The sequence below is a fragment of the Halichoeres trimaculatus genome, unplaced genomic scaffold, assembly GCF_033239565.1.
Source record: "Halichoeres trimaculatus isolate MK-OKI-2021-1 unplaced genomic scaffold, fHalTri1.1 fHalTri1_scaffold_10, whole genome shotgun sequence".
Taxonomy (NCBI): Eukaryota; Metazoa; Chordata; class Actinopteri; order Labriformes; family Labridae; genus Halichoeres; species Halichoeres trimaculatus.
This window is the reverse complement of record NW_027437187.1, coordinates 20,538,554-20,552,715: the sequence shown is the minus strand read 5'-3', so window position 1 is coordinate 20,552,715 and position 14,162 is coordinate 20,538,554. Positions and strand designations below refer to the sequence as shown.

Genomic DNA, 14,162 nt, shown 5'->3' with positions numbered 1-14,162 from the left:
GTGTTACTCACACCAAAGAATTAAGAGCTGCCTGGCCCAGTTGATGCTGTTGCCATGCCGACATGGAGCCCAGCGAGAGCCCAGGAGAGCTGAAGCCCTGCAGGGACGAGATCTCTGCACTGCTCAGGGGAAAGTCTGTAAAAAACAAAAGCAGCCACACACAGTGAGAACTCACTTACCTTCGTTCGACAACACTGTGTGCTACTGAGAAAAGAGCAGGAACCAACAGTGTGTAGTGCAAACAGTCACAACTGAGGTGTTTGTTTCTTCACAGAAGGCCAGACTTACCAGCAGGGTTGTAGGAGGTGGGCATGCCCGAGTAGACCAGGCCCTGTGGTGGTAAGCTGGGGGTGGTGACAGACACAATTGGAGTGGCCAGCTGCTGGGTGGACTGGGAGCTGCTTATCCTCTGGGTGTTCTACAAAGCACACAAAAACAAACCATAAAAAAACACCTAAAACATGGAGGTCTAAAGAATCATACTCTTATACTTCTGTTATACAATATTTATATCATTCATCACTGATGGCAGGATTCAGAGCGAACAAGAGATGTATTTACAAATCCAATAGTTATATCGTGTGGTGAGCAGAGATTTGCCTGTAATGCTTAAATCTGCCACTAGGTGGGGGTGTAACTTCATGGCAGTCAGTAAAATGAAACAGAATAATTTACTGTGTGGGTAAAGAGTATGAAAACTACAGACAAAACAACCTAAGGAAAATTCAGCTGTTTATTTATAGAAGCTATAATGACTTTGCTTTACAGATATGAATAATACATATGAAGCATAATTGCTAAAAGATACATTTTAGTTCTAGCAAGAAGTTATTCTTTTTTTAAGTGGACAAACAAAATGTTTCAGTCCAGATCTGACAGCAGCTGACATGCAGATAGTCATCAAAGTCTCTATCAGACAGGGACAAAAAAGTGTTAGCACAGGTGAAGAACACTACCACACTTTTTAACCAAGAAAGGTGCAGAAATATTATTCGACAGACTCATTACACACGCCAGTGACCTTCAGTTGGGCTCCAGTGGTGTTTAGTGTAGTGACTGGCATGCTGTCTTCACAAACACACCTACATAGCTCTGTGTGATCATGCAGCAGACTACGCTGTGAGAGCTACGACAGCACACACTCTGAATACACTAATCAAAAGCAGACATAGTTTAGAACAATACTATAACAAATCTTCTGAAAATAATGTGACCAACAGCTGCCAGCGGCTACGTTAGAAGCAGCATTGCATCATGATGTAGTTGATGGTTTCCTTGTATTGTTCCAACACTCTCCCGCCAGATGACTTCACCAAACCCAAGTATCGCACAGAATGATATCATTAAAGGTGACGTAAACCTCTCTCCCTTTGAAAAAAATATTAATCATTTAGATTTTTTTCAGCATTTTCACTTGAAAAGCATTCAGGTGGTGACTGCATTGTTCTAGTTTCACAAACGTAAAAGTAATTTGCACTTAACTTTAGTTTCGTCTCCTCCTCTCACACGCCTTGTGGTATATGACTAACACTGTGCAATTTAACAGGCTGAGGCAGTTTTCACAGGCCAAACCCAAAACATGCAGTGGAAAAAAAAACGTTTTTTATGTTTTATTACAGGCAGTTGTGAGCCATTCTCTGGTTAATTCACTGCCTCTCATCTAGCAAGTATGATTACCGGATACATGTTAACATTTCAGCCATTTGCCCAGGCATTTGTCAAAACTCACCAAATCCATTTCCTCCTCCTCCGACTGCCCTCAGCAGAAGAAAAGAAGAGAGGCAGAGTTACAGAAAAGAAGTAGAGCGACTCTAAATCGCTCTGGAATATTGTGCCAGGTGTCTAGTTTTATGAGAATATGAGAGCTGAAGGGGACTTTTACAGTCCTTGCAAATTTAGGCTGTATTTACCGTTTTAGATTTTTCGGTCATTTTTAACTTTTCTTCTCCATATAAAGGCACCTATGTTGCTAAATTTTGATGCATGGCCCTATTTTTTGGCTTTGTTAAAAGGTGATTTCCTGATGTTAGAGTTTGGTGCATTGTTAGATTTATGGTGAAAAAGCAGGAGGCAGAATATATCACAGATGTAAGAACATAGAGGTTGTTAAATGAGACTCAATGTAACACTGAAATCATCTTTCAGCCGTCAAAAATTATGAATGAGGTTTCGTTGCAAAATGCCCACACTGTGTTTAAAATCACCCTGTGCTGGGAGAGGAACTAGAAGCTCATCCTCCATCTTTTCAGTGCTATGGGACATACCAGGGCCGGGTCTGTCTTAATACCCACACTCAATCAATAGCGGCAGGAAGACACGACAAGGGCGACAAGATATTATCTGGCTCACACCCTGGCCCCCTGATTAAGTCTTCATCTACACTCTGTCACACTGAGATGTGATTAATTTAATACCATTATGGCCTAATGACAGGCTGTCTGCAGACCTGCCACAGCCTGCACCCTCTGCAGCCACTACTGTACCAAATCCTCTATTTGCTTGGACCTAATAAAACCGACCTCCAGCCAACACAAAACCTTTTCCAGACCTCTATCAACACAACCTGCCATGTTCTACTGATTCCACATGGCGACATGGCAACACACAGACATTAAACAAAGCACGAGGGCCAGAAGAAGCCCCACTAAAGACGAGCATCCACAGTAACCTGAGGTTTATTTACCAAACATAATCATTTTCCTGGAGTGACTCCTGTTGCTGTCAGCAACAAGCAGAGTTTGAAACAGCATGTTTGCTGGTCAGGGTCTGAAAAATCCCCTGCCTTAAGTTTTCTGTATGTTAATTTATGACCACAGAACTGAAGTTTAGCCTCAGGTGCTCATTGCATTCAGAACAACCTGCGCAGTCATTAGTATCATTAGAGAAAGCCTCTCATTTAAATGTTGGGAATCAAGAGTTATGACACCTGGGCTGCAGATTTTTTGGCTCTGTCCACATTTCAGTGGAAGGAATCTAAGAAACACAGAGCACAAGAGGAACCACTCATGTCTCTTGTTTGCATACTGTGTGTGATTCCCCCTTGACGGATCGTCCTTGGTGAGGTGACAACCTTGCTGGCACAGCGTGGTGCTACATTGATGTGATAAATTGTGGCAAAATCCTACAAGACATTCAGCGATGAATGTCTGAATTGAGAAGTTGAAAGGATTGTCTTCCTTGCAGCAGAGATACTTGAAGGTCCTTTCGCTGGTGAGTCTTGTGTGCAATGGTGTGTTTTGTACTCACCAGTGGGGGCATCATCCCTTTGCTAGATGGAGGGATAACAACCCTTAGGTCTGGCTTGCGGCTTCCCATTCCCATGTTCCCTCCAGGGGGCGGTGGAGACTTGGTGGGCATGACTTTACCCAAGCCATTGCCACTGGGTGTGCTGAGGACGCCCGGAGAGCCCCTGGGGTTAACAAAACCGTTCCCTGCAGAGGTACACAGCGACAGAAACACATCATCAAACCATGGACTGTGACTGACAACACTTGCAGTCATCAAGCAGCCCTCTCGCACACTGTTGTTTTCCTGCTGCAGCATGCAGCGTTAAGTGTTTCCAACCCTCTGGGAACTTTTAATAGACTTGGATAATTATCCTGCACATTTACAAAAATAAAATGTCCATTTCAAAATTGATGAGCCTTTTATTTTTATTGTGAATGATTGGATCAAAGTCAAGTCTTTGTATCATGGGAGGAGGAGCAGTTCACTAGCAAATGTACTGTGACTGCTTAAAAGAAATAGCTGAAGCCATTACAGCTGAATAGAAAACATTAAAAGATGTCTACATGTTGTTTTACCCAGTGCACACAAACATTAGCAAAGTGCCAGACACTCCTCTGAATATTCACACCTAGATGTGTAGGGTTGTTAGTCATTTCCTTTTTACAATACCAAAGTCCCCACCAACTTCTTTCAGGAACTCTCACCTTCACTCCCACTCTTTGCTGGACAACCATTGCATGCAAAGTGTAAGCTTTATCAGTGGGTGTGAACGGATTCATTAACTTCAGTAAGCAATTCTCCCTGAGAATACTTTCTTAGTGTCACCAATTGACAGTAACAGTCTTGAATATCAGCATAAAAACCTTGTAAAGTATTTAACACTTTTGAATTTTTAAAATGTTGGTCCTAAATGTGTTGACCTAGGCGCAAAATGCAAATAAAGGAAATAAAGGTTTCGATTCTGGTATAAAAAACTGAACAAGAATGGTCTTGAACAGTTTGTTCAGAGCCCTAAAAAGTCTTTTTCTTGTTGTCTGGAAACTGACACATTTCAAAAGTCCAGTTTTCGAAAAAAGGGAATTCTTCATAGTTTTATATCTAACAATACTCTTGTTCTCTATCTGCAATGTTCTGTGTGTGTCATCTGAACAAGGTCTGCTGTTGAACTCCAAACTGAACTGAGTTTATATAAGTTTGATTGAAAAGTGTGTCTTACAACATATGCATGTTGAAGTCCTGAAAACAATGGAAATAAAACTGAATGGTATCTCGCACTGCATCAACAGATCACTAACACCTCAACAAGTTGCTAACTTCTCCATTGTGTGCAGTGTATCCCAGTGAAACACAAAGTGTGCGCACAATGAGTAAGCTCTTGTGAAAATAATGGAACAATAGCTCTCTGACTACAGATAAGGACAGCAACAATTCACGGTCAAATAAACAGTTATGAGGCCGACAATAGTATCACACAGCTGAATCAACAATATATACAAGCAGCTATCGCCATCAGCTCTTGGCTTTGATCACTCACAACTTGGCTGCTGAAAGAAAACAGTATTTACAGAATTAACAAAGTCAACGTCCAAGGACTTAAAAATAGCAGACCTGACTGAAAGCAATGGAGATGTTGCTGATTTGGAAAAAGATGTTAGCATAAATATTATTTGTGTAAAGAAATACTGTGCAGTTTGGCAGTATTTTATGTAAAGCGCTGTCTGATGAGTGTTGCTGAAAAAAACACCAGGCAAACTAGATGATGTCAGAGCAGAAATGTTCACTTTTCATGGCTAAAAAAGGATTGATGCACCAAAAGCTTAAACACTGACTACATTCCAATGGAGTTCTTTCAAATCTTCTAAACTGTGCAAGCAAAATGATATACCAAAGCTTAAAACTGATAAACCTTGATTTAAAGTTCATTTTAGTTCATCAAAATGTTCATCTTCAAAAAAGACACCAACAATTGCAGGTCCTTGCTATAAGCCTGAGAATTGCTTGATAGTAATTGATGATAAATCAAATTATTTAGTCATAAATCTGGATAAAGCACTGCTGATTTGAATTCATACAAGAATATTTTTTAAGTGTTTTGCAAGTTTAAACTTAAACCTACATTGTTTTGGTTGTATTATTAGACAGACAAAATGAGAACTATTACTGGTGAATATCTTTTTTGGGAACCCCACTGGCACAGAAAAACAAAGCTGAGACAACTAGTACTCTCTGGTGATGCGGCTCTGCTGCAACACCTGAGACACAACTGAGCAGTGCTGCTCACACTGGCAGTGTGGCTCCTCCAATCTGTTAACATGAGTACAACAATGAAAAGACAGAGGACACAGCTGCTCAGGTGTGCACAGTGAACCTGGTACAAGACTACTTTGCATTAAACAAACACCTGTAAAACAGTATATAACAACCACTTGGATATCTTTGGAAACCTGTGCACCAAAGACTTAGAAATCTTTTTAACCTGACTTCAGTTTTCAATTTTTTCTTTATTTTTACCATAGCTTGTCAGCTGTATTTAATCCATGAAACATTTACCTTATAATAACATTAACAACAATAATTTCATAGTTTTTTTTTACATTTCTGTTTTCTATTCTCTTAAATAATTTTATTTTTGATATTAATCTTAATGAAACAACACATTAGAAGTGAGTGCTTCACACACAAACACACACACACACACACACACACACACACACACACACACACACACACACACATACACACACACACACACACACACACACACACACACACACACACACACACACACACACACACACACACACACACACACACACACACACACACACACACACACACACAGCCTACTAGTCAATATTTTATTCATTGGTTAATATATGATAGGACTGACCAAGCTGACTTGCACATCTTTGGAAAACATCTCTGATTATGACTTCAGAGGTCTAGAAAATCCCACACTTTTTTCAAGTCCCTGCCAAAGACTTCACCCACAATGACATATTTGAGCCGAGGTGATGGCCACAAGTGAAGGCCAAGCTGTTCAGCAGGGACATTTCAGTAGGCCTTTCTGATGTCTGCCTTCATTCCATATTCAGACTTCTCTAACGGAGTGCTTGTGCCAATAAATCCTCTCTGGCAGGAACCTGTGCATGCTCAAAGCTGTTTGGTTTCAGTTCATTGTCCTGAATTATTAACACAGTCTGAGAGAGGGCCATTACATAAGGCCTTGTGTTTACAACTGAAACATTCAGTTTTCATTTTGAATTCAGGGAGAGAAAACACAGTGACTTATTATACCCAAAATCCCACATGCGTCAGGTTTAAACAAAATATCCTGATGAACGAAACGATATAGTAGATGTGAATCAAGGCCTCCAAGAACACCTCTCTAATAATAGATGCTACACACAGTCCCATTGTTGCGTCTGAAAAAAAAAAAAAACAGACAGGATATGTGGAGGAGTGAAACAAAAGACTGTGTATAAAACATGGACATGGTCCTCACATGTGATGACATCACGTATTAGTAGCCATTTCTTCAAAACCTGAAGTTTGGCATATTTGCCTGAAAATCTTGTTGTTTCTGGAGGAAAAAGGAATATTTATCCAGAGAACAGAGGTTTAGTGCCTAGATTTTTTAAATTTGATGTCAAACTGAAATTGATCACTTTTTGTACAAGCTTCAAGTGGTCATTCCAGGAATTGCAGGTGAATTTAGCATTTTTGCATTTCCTTAGTTTTTCAGCAACCAAGTGTACATGTTTTATTTTATTTATTATGCATGGGTAACATTCATTATCATCCTCAAATTTTGACTATTTATAAACAAGCTTTGAAACTTTATTTTAAGAGCTTGTAATACTCCAGTATTAATAAGAGATGCACACAGCTTGCAGGCACATTGCATAAGAGGGAGGGAGGCTTCTTAAAACCTTCCTTTTAACCCAAATCTCACAATCTCCTTGTTCATCAGTCAAGGACCAGATCATTAAATTAGGTGGTATGATGTTTAAGGGTACAGTAAAGCTGTCGGGACACCATCTAAAGCAAAGGAAGACAAGAACAACAGCAGATGGCTTATTTAAGAAAGAACAAGATAAATGTGATGTTAGAAAAACATGCTGATAATTTTCTTCCTTGCCTTGTGTATCAAACTTCTTCCAACATGTATTTTTCTCTCTGTTGTGACACCACCGAACAGGAGAGAAGATATCACACAGCACATCTTCCATCTGGCCACTTTGAAAAGGCTTCTGCTGTGGTCATAGCTGCTACTTGTGAAAAATCAGAGCTATGTCAGGAATGGTCATCTGACAGCAGGGCTGGAGAGGTTTCTCCTCCCTGTAGTCGATGCTGTTCTGCAAACTTGGTACAAACAACAGCTGCAGCATGTGCACAGTGTGCCAAGCGCTGACGCCCCCTGGCAGAGGATCCTCACTTTACCCCAAGTTATTACCACACCCTAAATTTAAAACTTACCTTACTCTTCTGGTCTCTACATAATCTAATCAATCAATCATTTGACAAAGTATCCCATAGTAAACAAACTTGTTTTACAGTAAATATCACGCCATTTCACTGCTCCAACGTGCACCTAATTTATACCAAAAGCACTACGCTAATAGACAAGCTAAGAGCTACACTCCACCTGCCTCTGCCTCTCACGCAGCACATTGCAACCATGACAGGCTGTTCGGTCATTGTGTACTGAGGACTTAGTGGGATGTCATGGCTTAAATACCTACAGGGTTATGCTGGTCTAGGCATCTTACAGACCCTCTCCAGCCTTATAAGGCCTGCCAGAGGAGTCAGGGGGCAAACAGATGCACCTGTCAATAGAGGGAAGGAAACAGGACGAGGCTGTGCTGCATAGAGGTGACAAGTCTAAAGGAAATGCAAAATTTATTTTACCTCCCAGAGTCAGTTGGACAGCTAATTGTCTTGTCTGGTTACCGGGGCTGGTTTCAACACAAACACCTCTCTGCATGAATGTTGCTGAGCCATTTCCCATCTCTCAAACATGCATTAAACAAGCACATCGTACATTTCCTCTGCTGAGAGAAGCAACACATCGACTCCGTTCGCATGCAGGGAAAATAAAGTCACTAAAAGGCGCCATCAATCAGAGATAGTGACACTCTCTTGAACCAATCGCAGATGGATACACAACTATTCAGCTCGCGTGCTAAGCAGGAGGCCTATTGGGCAGTGCTACAGAGAGCTAATGAATCTCTCCGGGAGGACTTACCCGCTGGGCTGGAGCCCACAACACTTGGCACTGAAAGGTCTGTGGTATCCAGTATGCCACCTAATGAGACGCACAGAGTGATATGATTAACCATCTGCATCCATCTGCAGGCTAGCAGAACATGTGATGGAGATGCCTGTGCAGACATGAAAATGTCACAGAGATCGATCTTCCCTGCAAACGAAAGGGAGATGTGCTCCCACTAGTGTCCTCATGGTGAGGAGTTTCAATACATGAAAGAGAGCTCCATCAAGCTGTGTTCAGTATGTTTGTTTGGGACTGGTGAGCACAAAATCTCACAGTAAAGATCCACCTCAAAAAGGGACAGTGCTCATTTACACACGAATGATGCAAATTTTAAAGATCCTCTCTGCTCATATGAATCCTCAGTCTCTTCAAGAGCTACTTAAATCGAAGCATATAAAGCTCCTGTGCTGCATGCAAGGATGGAAATGATACAACTGAGACCTCCTAGAAAATGATCATGATGGAGTTATTGTCAAAAACAAACATGAAGTAAACATGAAGGTGTTAGCCAATTCTGAAATGTGGTTAAATTTGAATGAGATATTTCACACCTTTTTGCTTGTTCTTCTATCGTATGCAGTGAAACCGACTTTTGCAAAAGCCATCTGGACTGACTGAGTCAGACCAGTCATACCAGCACCAGCATAGCCTGACATCATTTTCCACTATGCTGATACAGTAAATGGTGTGATGATGATCATATCAGAGGGTGTGAAAATATATCCCACATAGAAAAAAAATAGTTAAAGACTGCTTGAGGTGAGGCCCTTTACATCCTGTTTTCTTTGGTTAAGAAGTTGCATGAGAGACGTCCAAATCAATTCAGAATAATCTTGAAAGAAGAGTTTGAGAGTTAAAGGGACACTGAGAAGAACCCTGCTTCTGTATAAGTATACAGAGACCAAAAGCCTCTCAGCATAAGATGGCTTAATAGGAGGCATGAAAAAGAGATGGCTAAGCTGGTTCCACCAAAATCCAAATAATCTGCCTAACAACAGAACTAAAGTGTTGTCCATTCTGGAGGGTTATAGTGTGTGGTTGCTAGCCAGTACCTGAAATAGGTGCGCTTAAAGCCATCCAAAAACCATACTGCTTGATTTTGAACATTGCAGTTTTCTGTTGTTGTTTTTTAAAATAGGTTTTTGATGTGATTGCACTTGTAAAACTATACATTGTTTCTAGTTAGTTGGTTTAGTTTGTTTTCATGCCAAATAAGGCTAATGACTACCACTTATTTTACTATTACTTCCAAATGAAGAAAAATAAACATCACCTGTACAATTTTAAATTTGTTATAATCACAGCAGTAACTACACATGCACCTGGTGTCGACTTCCTTAATTTTGGGGGATTGGTGATCGGCCCATCCTTGCATATGAAACTGATCTTGTATACCTCCAGGAAGGTCTGACAGCCAGCCAGTTGCTTTTTGCTCTGAGACCTAAAACTCTGGACGTTTTATTGGTTGTTGAAGTTAAAACATAAAGATTTTATTGTGTCACAGGTAATGTTCAATGGTTTTCAATAAAACAAGATTGGAACATTGAAGGTATATGCTGTCAGTTATAAAATGTAAAAAATAAAAATCATCCCAAATCGGTATCAGCAGGTCAGGCTTTCTAAAGATCAGTGATCAGCCAGAAAATTGGGATCAGTGCACCTCTAGCCGTAACCACAATCAGAGGCTTCAGTCAAACCTAGACTGCCCGTCTCATCCACAGTGCATTACATTGACTAGTTGATGTCTACTAACCTGCACTGCCTGCACTGGTGGGCCTCTGGGGGCCTCCACTCGAGCCCACATTCCTGTGTAGAGAGGCCTGTGGAGGGGACAGCATCCCACTGTCACTCAGAGAGGCTGTGGCTGAGGCCAGGGCCTGGCTGCCTAGAGGCCCTCCTTGCTGGTACATGGCATTAGGGTTGGAAACAGGCACTGCCACATGCATGGAGAAGTTCTGCTGAGGCAATGCTGTAGGCTACGAGAAGGAGACAAAAGCACAGATAATCACATACAAACCCACGTAGAAATGAAGGAGTCTGCTAGGTTAGTGGCTGTCACAGGTTTATTAACAGAGGGTTCAATTTATTAAACAACCATCAAAATAATCTGAAGAGCAAAGGAGACTGCAAAAAGAAGGTTATGTTGTACATTTTAAACTCAGTAAGGAAACAATCTGCCCAACATTTCAGGCATCTGAGGAAATCGAGTTAGCATGATATACACAAAATATATACAACTTCTGTGCTACTGCAACACAGAGAAAACACAGGACACAAAAAATCACAAAAACATGCATTCAGGTGATCACTTTGGCATTGCAGCAGCCAGCACTTGAGACATACTTTTGTCTCATGAATAACTCCTGTGTCATGTGTTCCACTGCACAGCAGAGAGGAGTAACAGGGATCCACAGTTACAAGAGTTGTGACTCACTTGCATTTACCTGTAAAGTGCTGACTGTGCAAAGCGTAAGTGAGAATGACAGGTGGCAGTGAGAACGCTTCATCATAGCATTATCTAGTGAGCCAGTGGGGTGTTATCATTAGTTTGTTAATGGCAAAGTGATGCTCTTCAAGTCAGGAACATAGAGAAAACAACTGCTTAGTAAGCACTATGTTCTTGCACACTTCAAATATCGTCACGCATGATAAGATCACAAAAGATTTGTGGGATTTTAGAGGGTGAGCCAGTGTGGTATTTGATGAGGGAGAGGGAAGATGCTTAATGATAGTGCGGTGTTAGTGTGCACTGGAAACACTTGACTGCTGGAACTTGTTATAAATATAACTTATCTAATGGCAGAAAGCATTGAGACAGAGGTAGGATTTAAAAGAAAAATATGAACATTACTTAAATCTTATAAATAGTGACTTGAAAATCAGGCCTGAGAAGCACACAGCACCTGCTAATCTTAATGATGAGCACCCAAATGGTATGAGTAAGTTATTACTACACATAATACTGTTTTGTTAAAAGTGACATTTGTTGGATTTACTAAACATGATACTTTGGTATCATAGTTTCTGCAGAAAAGCAACTAATTTCTAGTTGACATGACGTGATCTTATCAGAGTGTGCCAAAATATCAGTTGCTTTAAAAATCAACCTAAGAAACAAATGCACACCCAGTGAATGGGGTATTAATCTTTAGCAAGAGTAGCTCTGAAGACGTTGGCAGAGGTTTTGGGTGGGGAAGAACAGAAAGAAGAGTAGTTAAATGAAAATAAGAGTGAATATCCTTTGTGCCACAAAGCCAAGCAAAGATGTTGCATTTACAGTACTTACGATTTTATGATTTCTCATCATATTATCAAACTCCTCATTAATTTTTTTATACTTTTCTTCTGTGTGAGGAGTGAGGACATATGAGGCATCAGGGTCCGGGCTATCACAACCTCTGTGTTCTTTCTTGTTTAGCGCCTGTAGTGAACATCAACATAAAGACAGGAATCAACACAAAACAGCAGGGGACAGAGGAAGTACTTACACCACAGCGCTTGTACATTAAATCACTCTCTTCGCTTAGTTTGCCGTAATGGTCGTCCATGAGGGGGCTGTGCCCAAAACAGTCATCTGGATCAGGACTAGTACAGTCATTATGGCCTTTGTTTCTCAATTTCTGAAAGGAAATTGCACAGTTGAAAAGAAACAGAATACAAGACAGAGCTCTTGTTTGTTTTCTAACCTTATGCATTTTTACCACAGTTATATGACTACACATTATATCTTTTTGTCTTTTAGTGATGTCTTTTGTAGCAAACTTTTTTTAAACACAAGGGGAAACTGACATGTCACAACATATCCTTTCAACCTTCAAAGAGTTCAGAGAAAAAATATTGTATCCCCCTCCCTTCTCCTCACCTTTTTCCTTCTTGACCCCCTTCTCTGCCTCCTTCCTTTCCTGTTCCTCCGTCTTCTGCTCCAAGTGAATGCTTGCATTTTTTATTATATTTCAGCTATCATAAGCCACCCAGCTGGAAGAAACCCCTGCATAAGAAGATCCTACAGCAGAGCACTTTAAGACTGTCCCAATTTAGTATGGTCGTCACTCGTGGGATCTTATCAAAACGAACGCATGTGGGGAATAAAACGGATAATCAAATGTGGTCAAAGATGCTTATTTCAGCATGAAATTGAGCAATTATTGTTAAAGCAAAGAGCTCATAAGTACATTGGGTGGGGAGTTGTGGTGTAATAAAAAGCCTATTCCAACTTCAGAGGGAGAAATTGCCATACGGCTAAACATACGACTACAACACAGTTTTCTCTTTTGCTCAGTTTCAAACGAGCTGGTCTCTGCTCCTCATTACAGCTCTGAATAGCGGTGTTAACAAGACGTGCTGACAGCATGTGACAGCTTGTGATATCAAGTCAGTGTACATCAAAACATGATTTATGTGTGGCTCTCAAGGTTCCTCTATCGGGCTGCTGCAGGTCCACAGCAGCGCCCTGCCCTGTCTGCGGGCTGCCTCAGAGGCCTCGTGTCTACAGGAAGGTCGCCGACTTCACTGGATGCTGGGGTCAGAGTGTGAGCCAGAGGAGAGGAACCTACACACACTAATGAGACCCTGCTCTCTTGTTTCTGCTCTTCATTGCCTGACATAGTGGAAAATCTTTGTGTGTGTGTGTGTGTGTGTGTGTGTGTGTAAAAGAGAGAGGAAAGAGTAACTATGTGAGATAGAGTGTGTGTGTGTGGTACAAGTGTGCAATGTATGTGAGGCAAGTCGTTGTGTGTGTGGGTGTGTGTGTGTGTGTGTGTGTGTGTGTGTGTGTGTGTGTGTGTGTGTGTGTGTGTGTGTGCGTGCGTGTGTGTGAGTGTGTGTGGGGGGGTCTACAGCTGCTACATCCTCTGACAGAGATGTGACAGAACGTTTAGGTCTGTGCAGACAATGTGGCTAACCCAGTGCTGCTCACCAAAACCTCAGTGTGTTGCACTTCCTTAAACCTGGGCTATGACTTTATGCGACCCCATATATTAATTCATTCAGTCCCTCCTTGCTTACCCAATGCCTGTGTATACTAATTTCTGAGGGGCGTAGTTAAAGTGTATATGCTGCAAAAACACATAATGTATATAGGTGTGTACAGTATATACACTTTATTTTTGCTCAAGATGTTTCTTAATCTGCATGCACAATTTAGAATGTGTTACTTTGCACAAGCAAGAAAGAAATAAGGAAGTTCAGAAAGCAGCCACAACTCTTCGAACCTAAGTGTCTGCAATGCCCTGAAGAGAGAAAGAGGTCCTTTGGATAATGAATGGCCAGCACTGTACCACAGATGGATTACTGTTTGGTGTGGTACAGAGCAGTGGCATTCTTCTCATTCTAAGAAAACGCCTTGCTGGTTCATTTCCTGTTTACTGAACGAACCCTCTTTAGTTAAGGTCCCAAAAGGCCTGTGTTTACTGGGGTTAGACAGTACACTTTCTCCACCAGAGAGCCAAAGATCTGATCTCAACCTGCAAATTTAAGTTCCAACCTGCTTATTATGGGAATATCTTGGTTGGACTGGTCGGGCACGGCTGTGTGTAAGTGAGGCAGGGCTGCTCCACTTTCACAACAAGCCTGGCCGGTCTTCAGCACACCGCACCCACTGGTCCAAGCCATTTAGGGAGGGGTCAGGCAGCCCAGTGGGTGAGACGGGAACCAGATAGCA

The 14,162-nt window shown here is 41.3% G+C and overlaps 1 protein-coding gene across 4 annotated transcripts in view; it reads right to left on the bottom strand.

Moving 5' to 3' along the window:
- The window catches only part of mef2aa (myocyte enhancer factor 2aa), a 62,156-nt gene that overhangs the window by 3,529 nt on the left and 44,465 nt on the right, over window positions 1–14,162 (bottom strand). The window contains exons 4-9 of one of the 4 annotated variants that reach the window (XM_074677266.1): window positions 11,992–12,123; window positions 10,257–10,479; window positions 3,247–3,431; window positions 1,730–1,753; window positions 289–418; window positions 12–135 (exon numbers count right to left, since the gene is read on the bottom strand). In XM_074677266.1, coding sequence (XP_074533367.1) covers window positions 12–135; window positions 289–418; window positions 1,730–1,753; window positions 3,247–3,431; window positions 10,257–10,479; window positions 11,992–12,123 — 818 coding nt within the window. Of the gene's footprint in view, window positions 1–11; window positions 136–288; window positions 419–1,729; window positions 1,754–3,246; window positions 3,432–10,256; window positions 10,480–11,789; window positions 11,925–11,991; window positions 12,124–14,162 lie in introns of all 4 variants that reach the window. The other 3 variants (XM_074677265.1, XM_074677269.1, XM_074677268.1) reach the window with 3 other exon arrangements.